The 21,800-nt window shown below is 43.3% G+C and overlaps 1 protein-coding gene and 1 long non-coding RNA gene across 3 annotated transcripts; one reads left to right on the top strand and one right to left on the bottom strand.

The window, feature by feature from the left end:
- Positions 1 to 801, top strand: LOC124290598. The gene is made up of 2 exons (XR_006901982.1): positions 1 to 68; positions 127 to 801. It is a non-coding gene; the product is annotated as an uncharacterized LOC124290598 (long non-coding RNA).
- A 2,074-nt stretch (positions 802 to 2,875) lies between these two features.
- Positions 2,876 to 21,800, bottom strand: LOC124290596. Of its 2 annotated transcripts, XM_046727355.1 has the most exons (6): positions 21,587 to 21,800; positions 9,755 to 9,980; positions 6,350 to 6,495; positions 4,539 to 4,710; positions 4,204 to 4,326; positions 2,876 to 3,371 (listed from the first exon to the last, which is right to left on the bottom strand). In XM_046727355.1, the coding sequence occupies exons 2-6, from the start codon at positions 9,972 to 9,974 to the stop codon at positions 2,938 to 2,940; spliced, it is 1,095 nt and encodes a 364-aa protein (XP_046583311.1). In that variant the 5' UTR covers positions 9,975 to 9,980; positions 21,587 to 21,800; the 3' UTR covers positions 2,876 to 2,937. The 2 variants fall into 2 exon arrangements, with proteins under 2 accessions (XP_046583311.1, XP_046583312.1); XM_046727356.1 differs by lacking the exon at positions 21,587 to 21,800 and having other exon boundaries at positions 9,755 to 10,141.

Below are 21,800 nucleotides of genomic sequence, written 5' to 3'. Positions count from 1 at the left end.
AAACTGGTAGATTTCAGTGGTCAGAAAATGTTTGAAACCATATTTACACTGTACAGCGGCAGGTGTGTGTGTGTGTGTGTGTGCGTGTGTGCGTATGTGTACCGCGTGCGCATGCAAGTGCGTAAGGCGTGTGTGTGTTTATCTGCAGCAAACACTGTATGTGTTGACCAGCTTTATTACCTGTGTGTAAATGGGTTGTCTCCCTCTTGGAAACCTCAGGGATGGCAAGTTTCTGCCGTTCAGCGGACTTAAACTGATTTTATTTCAAAATCGCCCCACTGAACCCCCATTCGGTGATACAATATTAAGTTTTCCACTGAAAATGGAGTTTCCTGTTGCCATCCCTGAAATTGGGATCTGAAGAATTTTCATGACCACCTATTACACATTTGACATTTTCAACATATTCCTGCAATAGTATTACAAATCAACAAGGTTACAATGTTTGATGTGGAAAGTTGAAACTGATTTATTGTGACCATACAACTGTTTATCAAGAGAGATGTTTGAGAAGTCAGGTGATACACTAACCTACCCCCAAACTTTGTATACGCTGAACTGGTTGCAAAATTGCTTCGATTAGTTTGCCTGGATTTGCTTGTGATTTCAAATCCCACCAGATTCTGATGTCTGTAAGCACTATACGCATGTGGGTTTCACCTTAGTGGTGACTGGTACCATTTTCTGCTTTCTTTCTTCGTTGTGCTAATCCTGCCATGTCACTGGTGAACCCAACTGGCTCACTTGTAGGTGATGATCGAGTACATAGAATTGGATACTGAATAAAAGCATTGACTTTCATCATCTGTTTTTTTCAACCACATGGGTGGAAATGGAATTCACTGTACAGAATTGTTTCCCTTGAACAGGCCAGGAAGCTAAGCTCATGGGTTCAAATCCCAGACCGGACTGTTCATGTAGTTTTGTTCCCCCATACCCTTGCTTGTTGATTTCACAGAGTTAATACCTGCATCAACTTGGCTTTCCTCCTACATCAAACCGCGTGCCATGATGTAAGTGATTACTGTACCAGGTAAAGATCCATGAAGATCCGGGTTAGATTTGATCTTCAGCAACCCATGCTTGTCATAAGAGGTAACTAACAGGATCAGGTGGTCAGGCTCGCTGACTTGGTTGACACAATTCATCGGTACCCATTTGCGTAGATCGATGCCCATGCAGTTGATCACTGGCTTGTCTGGTCCAGACTCGATTATTTACAGACCGCTGCCATATAGCTGGAATATTGCTGAGTGCGGCGTAAAACTAAACTCACTCACTCACCAGGTGGCATAAAACCAAACTCACTCAACAACATGCTGCTAGGTTGTAATGTTCTGAGACGGGGTGGAATATCTTTGAAATATATCACACAATCGTACAGGTTATTATATGTTGTTTATTTACAAAAAAGATGTAAAATTGTTATCACACTGTAAAGTTTTGAGACAGCACGCTCACATAAAGGTATACAAGGACAGGTCTAGTAGAGCTTCTGTGTAGATATATCTGTACATATTGCTAAATAACACAAGTAATATAAATAATTATAATAATACTGACGGAGGAACATAGATTTGGCCCTCTGGAACTCACCTTCTACTGAATGTCAGAATTGTTTCACTGAACATAACACTGTATTGGCACTAAAAAGATGTACTGATTTGAGGCTAATTAAGACTTCAGTGTTACAAGAAGAGTTTTCCAAAACTTATAGAGTTGGCTAAGAACTATTTTACACTTTTTTAATCTCATCATACAGTTATTGCATTTTGAATAGATAGATATTCCTAAAATAAATCGTATACATAATCTGTATCATAACAATAATGCTGACAAAGATAAAAATCACTTCAACTTTGGTTTGTACATTCAAATGCATTGGGGGATAAAGCTATGAATCAAGGCATTTTCAGAAGAAAAATATCTCGTACCAGTTACATAGTTTGTAAATGAAATAAACAAAAAGTTTGATGTCAACTCATAGAAATATAGTTTCTGAAACTTAACATCATCATGAATAACAGTTGAATAAAGAGACATTCAACCCAAAATGAACCTGTCACAAATCAGCTTTGAGAAATCAGGTTTGGATATAAATTCCAGGCAGTCCTCGAGTGCTCCTCTGGTGTATATCTCTAGCAGCTTCATACATGCTGCATCCCTATCTAAATTTGAGTGGTATATTTATAATCTGATTATTCTTACATTTTCCAATAGAAAATTGATTGAATTAATTAATTTTAAGATAATACCAAAGTGTGTCAGGTATTGGTCATATGACGCTGGTATTCATTGCATTATAAACTAAATTGCTAACAACTGTCAGGGCTTGATTTAAGAGATGTTAACCTACTTGCACCAGGTGCAACCTAAGATAAAAACCTAGTTGCACCAGCCAAATCCAGTTGCAACGTAGTGTGTTAAAACATCAGAGGTTTCGGTGTATATAAACATATTTCTGTCATGTAGTACCATTGAAACCATAGCAACACAGAGATGCAGCTGATCCCTGTTTACAATCTTGAGCTGTCATAGCCGAGACATGTCTATGAATAGCAATGTTTCGTTGCCATAGCTATTCAAAGTTTAGAACAAAATGGAGCTGACATTTATGCTTATATTTTTAGATTAATTGTTGATTTATTTCTAAAAATGACTTGCACCTGGTGCAAGTTAGACTAATAACTAGGTTGGACTTTGCAATATTGGGTTGCACCAGTGCAAGTAACAAAGCACTAAATCGAGCCCTGACTGTATTAATGCCTTAAATAATGCTGAAAAACATTTTACATTGTAATCTGATATGAGACTACCTGATGTCAATTATGAGTTACTTTAACATGTTGTCAACTCACACAGTATTTCCACAGTATTTTGATGTTTGTTAGTCGATGTAGTAGCACTCGGAGACTTCCTTTGATTGGCTCTTGAGGTCTACTTCCGGAGCCAGGGGAACTTGACGATTCTGGACCCATCTGGCCACATGTACCTTGTCTGGTACTCAGTGGAGCTAGGGTAGTACTGTTTGACGCCCAGGGGTCGACCATAGATTGACAAGTCTGGCTTTGGGTTGATGGTGAAGTGACTGGTGGGCAGATCCATAGGAGGCCTGGTGTATTGGGACACATATTCAGTGTTGCCGGGGAACTGAGTGTTGATCCCTGCCTGTTCCTGTACCGACATCGTGCTTGGAGGCTTCGACATGAGGGTGGCGGATTGGGCCCTGGGGGTGGGGACTCCAGTTTCGGCTAGTCGAGCATTGAGGGCATTCATGGATTTCACATCAGCCATGACGGTGCTGGGTCTGAGATTTCCCTTGATGGTATTGGTGGTGCTTCGTGGATAGAGGCTGTCGAGCGTGCGGTAACCTTGATGTAAAACAGATTAGATTACTGCATCATGCAGCAATAATGTTTATCATTGTACATTTACCTGTCATTAGAAACACAAATTTGCTGGACTTTGTGGTAAACAGGTGCTGACTGCTATTTGGAATTCTACTATATCACTGAAGGATGATTTAATTAAATTGGTTGCTTTTACTAAAAATTTGAGGTGGTTATTGAGCAATAAACACATCTGGGCACATCAATTTGTGCACCTATTAAAACATGCATAGGTGCACACAAAAAAAAGAAAATAAGAATGCTTCAGTTTAATGTATGATGCATTTTAGTCAAAGTGGAATAAAGAACATATTTGTTCTTACATTTTTAGGTGGCTAGTGTGTTCAGTGTTAAAATCCATAATGCAGCGTTTAATCAACAATGAACTCTCTCAAAATTTAAAACAATACATGGAGTGGTGGGGGTAGCCTAGTGGTTAAAGTGTTCACTCATCACTTAGAAGACCTGGGTACTGATTCCCCACATGGGTACAATGTGTGAAGAACATTTTGGTGTCACCTGCCGTGATATTGCTGGAACATTGCTAAAACCATACTCACTCAGTCAATTGTTTGTGGAGTTATGGTTCTCAACGACCTGGCCCTTAACATCATTAGGGCATGCAACGTGAAAAAGAGCTGCAATATTAGGATCACCACCAGTTCATTATATAAATGGACAAGACTCCAGGTTGTTTGCGTAAAACTGAACTCACTCAGTCACTCACTGCTATTAATATCAGTGACTCAGGTATTGGTATATCCTTACCAATATATATACCATCCCATTTAATATTGCCAGCATTTGAACTCACCCCTAAGAGTGTAGGAAGCTGGCCAGTCAGAACCAAACGTGACTTTCTTCCCCATGACTCCATACGGCTGGGCTGTCTGCTCCCCGATTCTCAACTTCTGCTCCATGCTTGGGGCACCGATTGCTGGAGGAGAAAATAGTACAGTGAAGTTGTGATGGCCTCTGTGGATGACTGTATATCAGAGGATCCCAGCCAATATTTTAGTGCACTGGATGCTGAGCCCTGCCTAGTGGTAACCCAGATGTCAGTGCAAATTGCAGAAATGTATATCTTGTACAAGCATACCAATATTGAAATGTTGAATATATCGTTGGGTCTGCTGTGTCACTACTTACTTGTGTGAGATCTAGTGAGACCCCCAGGTCTGCCTGCCCACATGGTGGGGTCAGGTTCTCTTGCAGTGCGGGTGAGGTTGTTGCGGTAGCCGGTGAAGCGGTCAGTGACGCCTATGTGGTCACCAAACTGCCGGATCCTGTCGGCAGCAGACAGTGTGTAGGGCATCATGTCCTGCAGACAGACAAGTGGGTGAGTGAGTGGTTCCTGACACTTTGAACCTTATTGCAGTTATGGGCCTATTGTTCAGAGTCAAACAGCATATGGCAATAGCTTGCATATAGCTAGAATAGAATATTGCTGTCAAACACCGTCATACAGCTAGAATGAATGTGTCCAACACCGTCATATATAGAATATTGCTGTGAATGTGTCAAACAGCTGGCATATAGCTAGAATATTGCTGAATGTTAAATGTGTCCATTGCTGAATGAGTGAGGTGTTAAACAATGTGTCAAACAGCCATCATATATAGCTAAATATTGCAAAAACAGAATACAGAATGTCAGAATATTGGAATGTGTCCAACCACTAGAATGTTGCGTCCAGGTAGATATTGCAGTTTATATAGCTAGAAATGGTGGAGCCAACCAGCACAGGTATGGTATTGCTGACAAGCCTAGAGAATAGGATGAATGTGTCCAAGGCTAAATGAGATTTTAAACAACAAACAAACAAAAGAACAAATACAGGTACTGGCACAGATGGATGTAACTCCATGCAGGATGAATGGTGATGCTATAGACCCATGCAGTGAATGGTGATGCTATAGACCCCATGGCCACTCATACCCCTACAAAAATAGCTTCAACTTGCATTAACTTACTATGGTCAATTTACCTTAACCTTCAAGACAAGGGGTGACCCAATAATGAGTTTCATGGGCACTAACAGGGAGAGTGAGGGTCCTGTAGAGTAATGAATGTACAGCGTATTGTACTGAAAGATGTGATAATTACTTTAATTGCAAGACTTGAGTACAAACAATACTATTGTGTGTTCCTTGGGTTGGATCTTATCCTTTACTGAATCCATTCTGGACTTTGTGCGTACTAGATGCCCTTTTCTGAATCATGTCAGACCCACAGTTGATAGCATCCCGTCAGTTGTACTAAGCCAGCCGTTTGACATTCACAAAGCAGGGGCGGATCCAGAATTTGGGAGAAGGAGGGGTGCACATAAATCATGAATTTCAAAGGTTAGGGGGAAATGCTCCTCTGGGAAAATCTTTTTCGGGGAGAGGTGGGGTGCGCACCCCTGCAGCCCCCCTCTGGATCCACACCTGCAAAGCAACACTACACTATGCTACAATGGCCACAATTCATTTCAAGCGACTAGGAGTTGCCCACTGTGGAATTGGGGCCATATTATATGTTTACAGTTATCTCCCTTTGATTATGTCCTTGCGACCCAACAAGTATTACGACCAGCACATTCCATCAGTAACATTTGATTTTGTGTTCTGCCTCACGTTCTCATTCAAAATATTTTTTGTGTAAAATTTTGGTATTATTTTACTTCTTTAAGTGTCATTAAGAAGTAGGTATGATGCAGAGGAACACTTTTCTATGGATAGACAACTTCTTTATTGCAAGAGATGTGATGTTTCAGTGTAGATCCCCACACTGTGTACCATTTACTTGATAACAGTGTGAGGATCTACACCGAAATGTCGCATCGATTGCAATAAACAAGTTGTCTATCCATAGAAAAGTGTTCCTCTTAGTATATTACTGTTTATTGATACAAAAGTTATTATTATTTTCTTATTAAAATAGTATCATCTAAACAAGAATTACACAATGTGGTCAACCTTTTGTGAATTCCTGAGGCTTGTGACTGCCCACTGATGCATCTCTCGGATCTCGTTCTCCTGTTTCTCTGCCATCCTGCTGCCCTCCATCTGGTTCTTGTAGTTGTGGAGGACACCCGACAGTCGTCCCACCACCGACGCAGCATCTGGAAAATACAGCCTGTTATAACACGGACATTGTATTCAGGAAATACAGTGTATCATACCACTGCTACATCTCAGAAATAGATACATTGTGTTTAAATGTTCCATATGTGGGAAATAATTTGCTGTATACCACTGACATGGGAAATACGTAACTACATACCACAGACATCATGCATAGGAAATACATAACTTCATATCACTGTTCCATATGTGTGAAATACATCACTTTATACCGCTGATCCACACCTGGGAAATAATCGCTGTATACCATTGACATCACATGTGAAATACATCACTTTATATCACTGTTCCACTTGTGTGAAATACATCACTTTATATCACTGTTCCACTTGTGTGAAATACATCACTTTATATCAGTGTTCCACATGTGAGAAATACATCACTTTATATCACTGTTCCACATGTGTGAAAGACATCACTTTATATCACTGTTCCACATGTGTGAAAGAATCACTTTATACCACTAATATATTTAAATATCCATCATATAAAGTTTGAAACCACGTCTGTTTCTCCATTTAAATACAACACACTCATATCATACCTAGAGCTTTAGAGTTCTAATACATTAGTTTGGGTGATATTAAGAGTTCACAACACAAATGACTGTATGCCTGGTCTAGTGGATAGAGCATCTACATGGGGACTGGAAGGTCCGTGTTTAGATCCCCACTTGGGATTGCAAAAGACGTAAATCAAAAGACGTAAGGAGATGGTACTTATTGTGACCGTACCTATCGCCGGGCATTGTACAACAGGATTGGTTGGCTCAGAATCAGTATACTGTGTCTGAGAGGGGTATGGTACTAAAACTGTTACGATATCTCAGTGACTACACTGCACTCACGCACACGGCAATATAACTGCAATAATCTTGCACGCGATGTCTAAACCCACTTCACCACATCTAACAGCCATTCTCAGTTAAAATGTACAATTGCCAGTGGAAACTCGCGGGAAAAAATGTTTCATGTTCGGTAAATTGCATTACTTTTCATGAAGTACAAGCATTAGAGAACATTAGACACATAAACCCTGATCAAAATATCACTGTCACGTAAATTACCAGTCAACAATTGCAACTTTAAATATAAATGGTCATTGGTGATACTATCATAAGCAAGGACCAAAGCAGAGGTTTCGAAGAACATTTGTATATGAACGTATAAAACACAGAAACTTGTACATGAATAAAAGCAGGTAGCTTTAAAATCACTGGTTCGTTGTGTTGTACTGGACACACCATTCTCATCAGACTTTTTTAGTCACTACAGGCTCATTGGTGATACTATCATCATAGAGATGAACAACTTGTGCAGTAAAAGCAAGCTTAAAATCATTCTGGGTCATAGTAGCTAGAATGCCTTTTCTGGGTCATTTTCTCCATATTTTCTGATATTTCTTTTGTTTCTTTCACACGGTTAATTTTTCTTTTCAGCTCTAAACAGTGTACTGGTCTGCTTATAATACTTTTAACACGCTCCAATTCTTTCCTATTCCATTTGTTTCCCAATTCTGATTTTCCCGCTCTCTGTATTCTCTTTCTTTCTCTGCTTGAGAATTAGCTATAATATCTGTAATAGATGACCACAATTCAAGCAATAATGTATAGATTCCATCATTTAACATAATGCCACTTTCCAAACAATCCCAAATAAAGTAATGTAATTTATGCTTAACAGTTAATATTAGACTTCATAAATGCTTTATTATGAATCGCATGCAATAACATCACTACTTTGAAGAGTATCCTAATAGCCATTTGTTTAAGGATAAAACATGCATGTTTTTAAGTATTATCATCATTGTGTGTAGTTTCACAAGTATCATATAAAGAACTACATCAATAAATAATCAAACACTGAAATTAGTTCTGTTTACATCTTTAAATTTAAATCCCAACGATCCAATCACAGGTTTACTGCTTTATCACTTGATAGGAAACCATATGTTTCAATATTCAGCTTACTTTATACACCTCTGCTTTATACAGAAAAGATTAATGTAGAGGCAATGAAAAGTAATTTACGTCACACTTCTTGTAATTTACGTTACAGGGCCATGCATGGAAGGCAAAGAATGGTTTTCATAAATCATGTCTGAATTATGAAAGTATTTAAACTGATTAATCAATATATTATCGTAATGTTGCAAAAATGTAACTCGGAATTATTATGCAGCATGTGTCAAAACAGTACAGTCATCCTTATCATTGAAAAACACTTATTCTACTTCAGGATGAATCAGGAAACTCCGGTTCATCAAAGTTCACATTCAATGACGTGCTGAAATGACCACTGCTTCCAACGTGTGATTGCATAGGGTATTTGTGGTGCACTTTTGCACTTACAAAGGGATTTCTGAACATCTACTAAACGTAAATTACAAAACGTAAATTACATCCTTATATTAAATGTCCAGGATGAGGGCCACATTACTCCGTTTTGGTGATTTAATGTTTGGAAACATACACGGTTATGCTATCCATGTAAATGGATTAGGGCCAGCATCGAATCCTATGAGACTTATTTTACTGTGACCGTCACGTATGATTACATCCTTAAAAAATCGTTCCAATAACTGAAGATAAAATGGGTTAGTTTGTTCTATTAATTTTACTTGTTGATCAGTTGACATTTGTTTGCAAGCAATATTGTGTTCGGCATAGAATACAACCCATTTTACTTGCTAAACTTTTTTATATGTAGTAAATGTTATGTACATCAGTTACCACAACGTAAATTACGTTACTTCTACCGACAAAATTAAAACAAAAAATTGTCTTTTTCTTTCTTTCTCATTCTTGATTTTTATGTTCTTAAATATAAAAGCACACTTTGAAATTTCATTATTCTGGTTTATTACGTTGACTTGTAAGTAATTAGTATTATTTAGAAGAGAATCATTGACGGCAATATGCTTTGCCGACAGCAAGAAAATCATAACCAACTGTAAAGAAACAGTCAGTTTCAAATATTTTCTCAAATGTTTGTGACTATTGTAGTTTACCATAATTTCTATTACATCTGACTATTGAATACTGTCGATTTCATAGGAAAAACGGTTTCACGGTATGGATAGCGGGGCCTGTAACCAGTCTGACAGCATTTGTACAACTTAACTGAGAATGAATGCTAATCGAATACAGCCGTGACTTAACTATTATTTTTGAAAACTCTAACACAATTAACGACATGCAAGACATTCTGAAAACTATATTACGAAGCAAGCACTTACCAGGAACCGTCGTCGAGGCCATGGGTCCCTTCCTGCCACGCCACTCCGTGGAGGTTGACAGAAACTTGTCATCCAGATTCAAGTGATTGAGGCCATTGGAGACAGCTGTCAGTTCCCGTGCGATCTCCTCATTGCAGTAATACTTTCCGCTCTGTAAAATTTCACCGATGTCTTTCTTCGCCGTCTGAACGGACCTAGTGAGGCCTCCACTCGCATACATCTTCGTCTGCAATGATTTCAGTCTTAGAATCCTGCCAACTTTCTCAAGCCGCTTCCCTAGTGATATACACGTTTCGTCGCTAGCAACGGGATTGTCAACAAGCAGGTGCGCGCAAGAGTATTCAAAGGGAGTTCACTCTGAATATAAACATAACGGCACTCGGGACTGATCGGGTTATTTTATACCGCTAACAGCATAATAGATCATTACTAATACCGGCATGTAAGAGATTAGGGTGAACCGATTGACCATAACGGTTGCTTTGAGCTCCGATTACGTTGTATACCCGTTTGTAAGATTAAGCTCCCCCGAACAGGCTCGATCATTTGTATAATACAGATCTGTCGACAACGTAATATTGAAGTAAGAAGAACGTAATATTGAAGTCAGAAGATAGGTTTTGTCTAACTACCCGTTTATGTGACTGAACTTGTCCTTTATGAAATCAATATTACAGTTTAATATTATAGTTTCTCCTTTAGTGAAATATTCTGAGGGTAGTTTTATTGCTGGAGACGTAATATATTTTAATCACGGCTTCTGGACATAACTTTACCAGAAGAAAGGAGCCGATATTCTTCACAACCCAAATGTTGTTGGAACATCTACAAAGTCGTTTACGTTTCTAAAAACCAGACGCATTTCCTTCTCCCTCACAAAACCTACAATGTTGCCTAGGTTAGTTGTGATACTAGGGACCGTTCATAATTTATGGCTCTGGGGGTTGGGGGGTGCTGGAGGTACTGATTATAAGCGGGGGTCACCCATTTTGTTCTTGGGAGGTAGGGGACCATAATCAGTATTGTACACATGTACTGGTGGGGATGATGGGGAGGGCAGCAATTTTTATATAGAAACAATTATGCTTAAATATTATGGGAAGGAGAGGGGGGTCATTGATTTTGTACATGAAATGCAGGAAGGGGGGAGGGGGTCACTTATTTTGTACATAAATTTTCGCCTTTTACGACAAGCATGGGTTACTGAAGATCAATTCTAACCCAGAACTTTATTGCTAGCACATGGCAAAGACATGTTAATAAACGTACAGTGTGCAACAAAACATAGCCATATGCTGCAGTGGTCTGTGTCATAAAGTTCACATTTCATTAGTTGCATAAAATAAATTTTTTATTTTTATGTATTTTTTTTCGGAGAAATCCTGCGTTACTGACCGACTGGAAACTCTCCAGCTACGATAATATGACCAATATTGGCGTCTTGCAATATCCCCTGTATATATGAGAGTCATAGCGCTGAAGTGATGTTATCACGGACAATGCTATAGAAGAGGTACAAAAGGTGACATGTATTGGAAAGTCAGTATGTACTCTGCAGCGATACTGAATTGACTTTCTAAGTCGGTTCTTTTTCTGGAGCGTGTTTTATTAGTCTCGTTCTGGCAAAGGAAGTCATTACTTCACCCTTTTGAGCGCCTACAACACTTCCATGACAGGTACATTGCCGTCCTCTCGTTTGTTGTCAGATTTTCACCCAGGAGAACATTCCCCGCATCTAAGCTGTCTCTTTGAACCTCTTCGTGAACCCTGGACTAGTTTACTCAAGGTCTCGACAGCTTTAACATGTCTGATGGTGAGAAGATAACCTAAATCGTCTCAAAACTAATCCACCAATTTCGTCATAAGGCCACGACACAGACGGGACGTGTAGAAAAAACCACTAAGGATCAGAACACGTCAAATTAAACCGGGACTACGTTCGAAAGAAATGGCGTTCTCATCAAATTTGATTCCTTTGTTTGATCACACCTTTCTGTCTTAACTCCAATCAAAGAATTTTGTTATCTCAGCTTTACCCAGAGACGACGTCGAGAGTCCAACGTCTCAATATCAACATCACATCTATACCCAAAGATGACGTCGGATAGTCACACGTGACAATGTCCACATCACAACTATATGACGTCAGATGACGTTGGAGAGTCACACGTCACAATGTCAACATCACAACTATATGACGTCAGAGAGTCACACGTCACAATGTCAACATCACAACTATACCCAAAGACTGATCCAGACACGATTAATTACACCTGCAACCCGAGAAGATCTTCAACAACCCATGATTATCGCAAGAGGCGACTAATGGGATTAGGTGGTCAGGTGCCATTGTATCACTGCGTAGATCAATGTTCATGTGGTTGATCACTGGATTGTCTGGTCCAGACTCGATTATTTACAGATCTCCGAGTCAGGGCAGCGTTAAACACCAACCAACACTCCTGTTTCTCTATTAAAAGCAACACTAATCATATCTAGAGCTTATGTAAACAACAAACAAACATAACAAATAATTACACACCGCCATAATTTTGCTGAAATATTGCTAAACCTAAAACTTAAACCTCGTTGATTATTGGAGAGAATACGGTAGTGTAACATCCCCCATCAACTGGGTCTGCGTATGATTGATGGATGCAGGAGGAGCGGCGTTTACCGAAAGCGGAGGAATGTCACATATTGTTTTAGCGTGTAAATACGCACAGACAATTAGCCATGTCGTGCACCTATCACACAAAATAGTCCGACACATTTGTCTTAGGTCTTAGATCTACATATATCTATCTGAAAGTGACAAGTATAGACATAGGTTAAAAATATATTCCCTGTTCCTTCTTTACCATTTTGGCTGTAAACCCAGATTCAAAGAGCTTTATAACTAATGCGGTTCGTACATGACGTGTACATAATCATCAACCAGCTATTAGCCTGAATTAAGTCATCTGTTTGTTCCCTATACAACGGATGTCCATTAACATAGAAACACTGAGCCAGTGTGGAGAGCTTGTATGTGAAAGTGAACACGACAATATCTCAGCCTGTGATTTTATCACACAACCGGGTAAGTTGACGGAAGTATTTATTGTGAACAACCGTATTGAATAACACACATATATCCTGCTGCAGCAGTGAGCGTGGAGGATTGCACACAGTCGTACACTCCGCGAGGCAGTGCATGTTGGTAGCTGTCACAGGACGTTACCTGCTGTAGGCGAGCTGGATGGCCCAGAATGTGAAGCAACAATACATCAACATTATAACACTTGACAGCACTGTTCTCACAGCCTATTCTGATTAAGAAACACATGTCCCCAAATGAACCTGTATTTTTTCTTTGTTATTTTACTACATACTACATTATTTTCGGTTCTGAAAAAGAAATGCAATTGTGAAGTCTACGATTGCAGAGTACATGTATTCTATGAAATAAAGCTTGATGGGATACTATTTGTATAATAACACAGACAACAATGTACACACATAATAAACAAAATGTATATTCTTATTCATCTTTGTCAATAAAATGGCTCAGGTCCTCGGAATTGATCTATGTTTTTGTTTGTTTATTGTTGTTTGTGGTCATTCTTGAGGTGTTGGTAGGTGCTGTACCATTATGTGCAATAATTGTCTAAAAAACAGTAGGAATAGGTGTAGACTAAGGCTTAGTCTCTGAATATATATAATTTTGATAATAACAAACAAGCCCATTTATATTGAAAAGGAGCCCTAGGGAGACCAGAGATTCAGAACCTGAACCTGAGGAAATCTAGACTTGCTTTATTTAGGGCTTTAGCACTGCCGAGAGAGCTTGGCAGTGGGGAAATTAATGTGGTTCAGGGACTGTGAGACAGACTATATAGCTGCATAGTGAGTGTGCCAGGTTTAGCGCCGCTTCGAACACAATTCTAGTTATAAGCATTATAAGATTTATTCAGAAATTAGGGTTGGGATTATAACAAGGAAAAGGGTTAATGTAAATTTGGTCGAATTTAATGAAATAGGATATTTTAGTTGATAGCCTATAAACTACATGTTACATTGTACAAATATACTTTCAAAGGAAATTAAAGTTATAGAACTCCCAATAATTTCACATAACTTTAGTTAGTGCCTTGACAGATGAAATATATTAATATACAAGAATTGGTGTTTTGTTTGACTAGTTTCTTTTGCCATGTCACATTACACGTCAACCTCAGTGCACATGCACTCTGTGGTTGGGCTTTCTGCGCCCATCAAATAAACATACCAGCAGAACATTCTCCAAAGTAAGAATGAAATTCGCACAAGCCTTTGATATTACTGATTCTTTGAGCCCCATATGTGATGACGTAAATATATCTTTCCGGAAAGAACTCAGCATATATGACCTTTCAGATATACGAAAAGCAAGTCAGCTCTTAACAGTGACGGAAGATACGGAGTAATTGAGAGCTAACACGAGGAGGATGTCCAACAGAAAAAATATAATTAAGATTGGCTGATGTTGCAAGCCAGGCTGCTTCTGAGGCTGCTATCCATCAATCAATGTTGTTTTTTAGGAACAGTTTTAGGGGAACGTCTTAAAAGAACTAATCCAAATAGGATATAACATATAGCGGATAGAGCATGAAAGTAGCATTCACAGGCACTCCGCGGTGTATTGTGGTGAGTATAGGCTCTTTGTCCAATGCAATTCCAATGGTTGGTGCTGAGAATATAACAAGTATGTATAGTGCCTTTGAAAATATTATCAAACTCTTTAATGATATAACGTCCTTTTGCTAAACTAATGTTGGTTAAATTCAACAATTGGCTAGAATGCATTATACCGGATACCTAGCAGGGTTAGGGTTAGGGCTAGGTTAGGATTAGGGTTAGGGTTATTTTCATCTCAGTTATATATTTTTCACCTTTCCGCGCTCGCATCACGTGGCCTAATTAAATATGGCAGGCAGGTATCCGGTATAATGCATGTGTACCCAACAATTTTATTTACTTTTTTGTAGTTTTTCTTGTAATTGTTTTGGATAATTACAATTCTGTATATTCTGTTTGATCGTTGCTAAAACGAAACAAACGAGAAGTGATAAATCGATGGTAGTTTTCCAGAATCGGGTATCACAGCTGTGTTTTGAACCTCGAGGTTGCAATGTTTTGCGACTATATCATTGCTTGTAAAGAGTTTCGTTGTTGTAAAATTCAAGTTTAAAATATAGACTTCCTTTTGCTCTGCAGTTTATTCAAACTAAACATGGAAGCATATTCCAATTTACAGTCAGCCACATGGGTGAATACCGACACAGTCAAGGCTGTCACAATAGTCATGATAAAATGGAGGGCAGGCCAAATTCGATAATAGGCTAAATTGATCCATTTTGGTGGCAAAGGTTACGCGATATCGGATAAATGTACTCGAGGACGGTGTCCAGATTACCACGGTCATAAATAAATGGATTTAAACAAAATCCAGTCTGTGGATATGTATCAAGTAAACATGGCTAAGTTAGTAAATTCATGGGATTAATGCTAATTCCGTCATAGTTTTTAATCGATTATATGACAAGTTTTATGTCAGTGTAACGAGAGCGCCAAGGTATATTCCTTAGCTTGTCAGTGAAACATTGCTGGAGGGGTTGTAACTATATCCATCCTAGTCACATTTTGAAAATTTTCAATCTTCCGAGGTGCCAACGTTTTGCAAAAACAGATTCCTTCGACTGTCGGAATTCTAAATGGGTTTGGGTTTAAACGTGTTGTAATAAAATACCCCTGTTCCCGTGAACAACCTGTGCTCAAACATAGGCTCGGAATGCGCTTATTTCAACACAGACTCTGCACAGAAGAATTAACCGTATTTCGGTATGGCATCAGCGCCTATACGTCGCTTCGGTTATTGCAGGGGAAAAGATACATCAATTATATGCTAAGCTTTTTCCTATTGCGCTGTAGATTGAAAGTTGATAGCTTTCACATATGCCTATCTATGTTACGAGCTATTAAGTGGCACTTTTTTCACAAAGCTTCGGTCATATCCTTGACATATGCTTATAGTTTACTTGTTTCAAGTGGCTTGAGTTTCAAGTGGCAGTATTTCAATGGCGGTATCACGCTAGACGCGAGGGACTTGTTTCTATCGTCCAGCACTTTGCGCAACGTGCACACAAATCTCGGAGTGTCTTTGATTCTGTAATCTTTAATGATTGCAGAACGCATGGTGGGACCGAGATATCCAATCGTGAGTCCTGGGCGGACATTCGGTTTAATCATAATTCTGACACTTCATCATCATCTTCAATATATTGAAGCTGGTATCCCAGCTTCACGTACTGGTCTTGGTTTTCCCTACTGAACCCGCCCAAGCCACCCCTTCTGAACCTGTCCTATTGTAGTCACCCCTCTGCACCAGTCCTAGTCTCCCCTTATGAACCCAGCCAAGTCTCCCTTACTGAACCCGTCTTAGTCTCCCCTACTGAGCCCGTCCTAGTCTCCCCTACTGAACCCGTCTTAGTCTCCCCTACTGAACCCGTCTTAGTCTGCCCTACTGAGCCCGTCTTAGTCTCCCCTACTGAACCCGTCTTAGTCTCCCCTACTGAACCCGTCTTAGTCTCCCCTACTGAACCGTCCTAGTCTCCCCTACTGAACCCATCTTAGTCTCCCCTACTGAACCGCCCTAGTCTCCCCTACTGAACCAACTTAAGTCTCTCATACTGAACCCGTCCTAGTCTCCCCTACTGAACCAACTTAAGTCTCCCCTACTGAACCCGTTCTAGTCTCCCCTACTGAACCCGTCCTAATCTCCCCTACTGAGCCCGTCCTAGTCTCCCCTACTGAGCCCACTTAAGTCTCTCATGCTGAACCCGTCCAAGTTTCCCCTACTGAGCCCACTTAAGTCTCTCATACTGAACCCGTCCAAGTCTCCCCTACTGAGCCCACTTAAGTCTCCCCTACTGAACCTGCCCTAGTCTCCCCTACTGAACCCGTCCTAGTCTCCCCTACTGAACCCGCCCTAGTCTCCCCTACTGAACCCATCTTAGTCTCCCCTACTGAACCCATCTTAGTCTCCCCTACTGAACCCGTCCTAGTCTCCCCTACTGAACCCATCTTAGTCTCCCCTACTGAACCCATCCTAGTCTCCCCTAGTGAGCCCACTTAAGTCTCCCCTACTGAGCCCGTCCTAGTCTCCCCTACTGAACCCACTTAAGTCTCTCATGCTGAACCCGTCCAAGTTTCCCCTACTGAGCCCACTTAAGTCTCTCATACTGAACCCGTCCAAGTCTCCCCTACTGAGCCCACTTAAGTCTCCCCTACTGAACCTGCCCTAGTCTCCCCTACTGAACCCGTCCTAGTCTCCCCTACTGAACCCGCCCTAGTCTCCCCTACTGAACCCATCTTAGTCTCCCCTACTGAACCCATCTTAGTCTCCCCTACTGAACCCGTCCTAGTCTCCCTTACTGAACCCATCTTAGTCTCCCCTACTGAACCCATCCTAGTCTCCCCTAGTGAGCCCACTTAAGTCTCCCCTACTGAGCCCGTCCTAGTCTCCCCTACTGAACCCATCTTAGTCTCCCCTACTGAACCCATCTTAGTCTCCCCTACTGAACCCGCCCTAGTCTCCCCTACTGAACCCATCTTAGTCTCCCTTACTGAACCCATCTTAGTCTCCCCTACTGAGCCCGTCTTAGTCTCCCCTACTGAACCCGTCTTAGTCTCCCCTACTGAGCCCGTCCCAGTCTCCCCTACTGAACCCGTCTTAGTCTGCCCTACTGAGCCCGTCCTAGTCTCCCCTACTGAACCCGTCTTAGTCTCCCCTGCTGAACCCATCCTAGTCTCCCCTACTGAACCCATCTAAGTCTCCCCTACTGAGCCCGTCCTAGTCTCCCCTACTGAGCCCGTCTTAGTCTCCCCTACTGAACCCGTCTTAGTCTGCCCTACTGAGCCCACTTAAGTCTCTCCTACTGAACCCGTCCTAGTTTCCCCTACTGAACCCGTCCTAGTCTCCCCTACTGAACCCGTCTTAGTCTGCCCTACTGAGCCCACTTAAGTCTCTCCTACTGAACCCGTCCTAGTTTCCCCTACTGAACCCGTCCTAGTCTCCCCTAGTGAGCCCACTTAAGTCTCCCCTACTGAACCCGCCCTAGTCTCCCCTACTGAGCCCGTCCTAGTCTCCCCTACTGAACCGCCCTAGTCTCCCCTACTGAACCAACTTAAGTCTCTCATACTGAACCCGTCCTAGTCTCCCCTACTGAACCAACTTAAGTCTCCCTACTGAACCCGTTCTAGTCTCCCCTACTGAACCCGTCCTAATCTCCCCTACTGAGCCCGTCCTAGTCTCCCCTACTGAGCCCACTTAAGTCTCTCATACTGAACCCGTCCAAGTCTCCCCTACTGAGCCCACTTAAGTCTCTCATACTGAACCCGTCCAAGTCTCCCCTACTGAACCCGTCTTAAGTCTCCCCTACTGAACCTGCCCTAGTCTCCCCTACTGAACCCGTCCTAGTCTCCCCTACTGAACCCGCCCTAGTCTCCCCTACTGAACCCACTTAAGTCTCTCATACTGAACCCGTCCTAGTCTCCCCTACTGAACCAACTTAAGTCTCCCCTACTGAACCCGTTCTAGTCTCCCCTACTGAACCCGTCCTAATCTCCCCTACTGAGCCCGTCCTAGACTCCCCTACTGAACCCACTTTAGTCTCTCATACTGAACCCGTCCTAGTCTCCCCTACTGAACCCGTCCCTGGTCTCCCCTACTGAACCAACTTAGGTCTCCCCTACTGAACCCGTTCTAGTCTCCCCTACTGAACCCAACTTAAGTCTCCCCTACTGAACCCGTTCTAGTCTCCCCTACTGAACCCGTCCTAATCTCCCCTACTGAACCCGTCCTAGTCTCCCCTACTGAGCCCACTTACGTCTCTCATACTGAACCCGTCCTAATCTCCCCTACTGAGCCCACTTACGTCTCTCATACTGAAACCGTCCTAGTCTCCCCTACTGAGCCCACTTACGTCTCTCATACTGAACCCGTCCTAGTCTCCCCTACTGAGCCCACTTACGTCTCTCATACTGAACCCGTCCTAATCTCCCCTACTGAACCCGTCCTAGTCTCCCCTACTGAGCCCACTTAAGTCTCTCAGACTGAACCCGTCCTAATCTCCCCTACTGAACCCGTCCTAGTCTCCCCTACTGAGCCCACTTACGTCTCTCATACTGAACCCGTCCTAATCTCCCCTACTGAGCCCACTTACGTCTCTCATACTGAACCCGTCCTAATCTCCCCTACTGAGCCCACTTAACGTCTCATACTGAACCCGTCCTAATCTCCCTACTGAACCCGTCCTAGTCTCCCCTACTGAGCCCTACTTTACGTCTCTCATACTGAACCCGTCCTAATCTCCCCTACTGAGCCCACTTACGTCTCTCATACTGAAACCGTCCTAGTCTCCCCTACTGAACCCGTCCTAGTCTCCCCTACTGAACCCGTCCTAGTCTCCCCTACTGAGCCCACTTACGTCTCTCATACTGAACCCGTCCTAATCTCCCCTACTGAGCCCACTTACGTCTCTCATACTGAAACCGTCCTAATCTCCCCTACTGAGCCCGTCCTAGTCTCCCCTACTGAACCCACTTAAGTCTCTCATACTGAACCCGTCCTAGTCTCCCCTACTGAACCAACTTAAGTCTCCCCTACTGAGTCTCCTAATCTCCCTACTGAACCCCACTTACGTCTCTCATACTGAACCCGTCCTAATCTCCCCTACTGAGCCCACTTACGTCTCTCATACTGAACCCGTCCTAATCTCCCCTACTGAGCCCACTTACGTCTCTCCTACTGAACCCGTCCTAGTCTCCCCTTACTGAGCCCACTTAAGTCTCCCCTACTGAACCCGTCTTAGTCTGCCCTACTGAGCCCACTTACGTCTCTCATACTGAACCCGTCCTAGTCTCCCCTACTGAGCCCACTTAAGTCTCTCATACTGAACCCGTCCTAGTCTCCCCTCCTGAACCCGTCCTAATCACCCCTACTGAACCCGTCCTAGTCTCCCCTACTGAACCCACTTAAGTCCTTCATACTGAACCCGTCCTAATCTCCCCTCCTGAACCCGTCCTTATCACCCCTACTGAGCCCGTCCTAGTCTCCCCTACTGAACCCACTTAAGTCTCTCATACTGAACCCGTCCTAATCTCCCCTCCTGAACCCGTCCTAATCACCCCTACTGAACCCGTCCTAGTCTCCCCTACTGAGATCACTTACGTCTCTCATACTGAACCCGTCCTAGTCTCCCCTACTGAACCCGTCCAAGTCTCCCATACTGAACCCGTCCTAGTCTCCCCTACTGAACCCGCCCTCGTCTCTCCTAATATACCCACATAGTCTCCCGTACTGGACCCGCCCGAGCCTCCCCTTGTGAGCTCGCCGTAGTCTCCCCTACTGATCCAGCCCCAGTCCTCCCTACTGAACCAATCTTAGTCTCCCCTACTGGACCCGCCCTAGTCTCCCCTACTGGACCCGCCCTAGTCTCCCCTACTGGACCCGCCCTCGTCTCACCTACTGGACCCGCCCTCGTCTCACCCTACTGGACCCGCCCTCGTCTCCCCTACTGGACCCGCCCTAGTCTCCCCTACTGGACCCGCCCTCGTCTCACCTATTGATGCCACCTTAGTCTCCCCTACTGAACCCGTCCTAGTCTCCCCTACTGGACCCGCCCTAGTCTCCCCTACTGGACCCGCCCTCGTCTCCCCTACTGGACCCTCGTCTCCCCTACTGGACCCGCCCCTCGTCTCCCCTACTGGACCCGCCCTAGTCTCCCCTACTGACCCGCCCTCGTCTCCCCTACTGACCTACTGATGCTCACCTTACCTATTGCCCCCTACTGTACTGAACCCGTCTCCCCCTGGACCCGTCCTCGTCTCCCCTACTGACCCGCCCTCGTCTCACCTATTGATGCCACCTTGATCTCCCTACTGGAGTCTCCCCTACTGGACCCGCCCTCCTCGTCTCCCCTACTGGACCCGCCCTCGTCTCCCCTACTGACCCGCCCTCGTCTCCCCCTACTGGACCCGCCCTCGTCTCACCCTATTGATGCCCCTTAGTCTCCCTACTGGACCCGCCCTAGTCTCCCTACTGGACCCGCCCTCGTCTCCCCTACTGGACCCGCCCTCGTCTCCCCTACTGGACCCGCCCTCGTCTCCCTACTGGACCCGCCCTCGTCTCCCTACTGGACCTGCGTCCTAGTCTCCCCTACTGGACCCGCCCTCGTCTCACCTACTGGACCCGTCCTCGTCTCCCCTACTGGACCCGCCCTCGTCTCCCCTACTGGACCCGCCTCGTCTCACCTACTGGACCCGCCCTCGTCTCCCCTACTGGACCCGCCCTCGTCTCACCTATTGATGCCACCTTAGTCTCCCCTACAGGGTTTTCCATTGAGGAAAGGAAGGTCGACGTTAACATGGACGCCCATAGCCTGAAGCTGTGGAAATCTAGACTTGCCACATTTTCTAGACTTGCGTGGGCTTTCTTGGATATATTTACTTCAGGGTCTGTATGACAGATTACCTTACCTACCCAAATGTGAATTCCCTCAGCGTTACTCGAATATTCCTACCGAAAGATTCCATTTTTTCTGATTACAAATTGGAGTTTGGTGACAAGGTCTGGTTTCTCGCCATGTATTCTGCCAAGTCTCCCCAACTGAACTAATATGGGAGTGCCAATGTAAAACTCCGTACACTAAAACATGTTTGAAACCCTATATTGGTGTGTTGCAATACTGTTTAAATCGGCAAACTCACTCACTCACTCAACATAGGGCGCCCGTTATCTCCGCTACTTACGTCTCCCTTTATGACGTGAGTTCGACATCGATGCTGTCACCCCGTGATTCTCCCTGCATCCGGTCATGACCCCGACAAACCTCTGTGACTCGAAGTACACTCTCCTATCTCCATCGCTAATCCTCACGCACCTGCCTGCAGTGAAGCCCCCGACCCTGCTGCCGTCACTCCGGTCCCCTCCACACTGTGCCTGTCTCCCTCAAAGCGTCGACTG

Source organism: Haliotis rubra, unplaced genomic scaffold, assembly GCF_003918875.1.
Source record: "Haliotis rubra isolate DU_JTF1 unplaced genomic scaffold, ASM391887v1 Scf47, whole genome shotgun sequence".
NCBI lineage: Eukaryota > Metazoa > Mollusca > Gastropoda > Lepetellida > Haliotidae > Haliotis > Haliotis rubra.
Note: the sequence above shows the minus strand (reverse complement) of the source record. Positions and strands in the feature narration are given on the sequence as shown.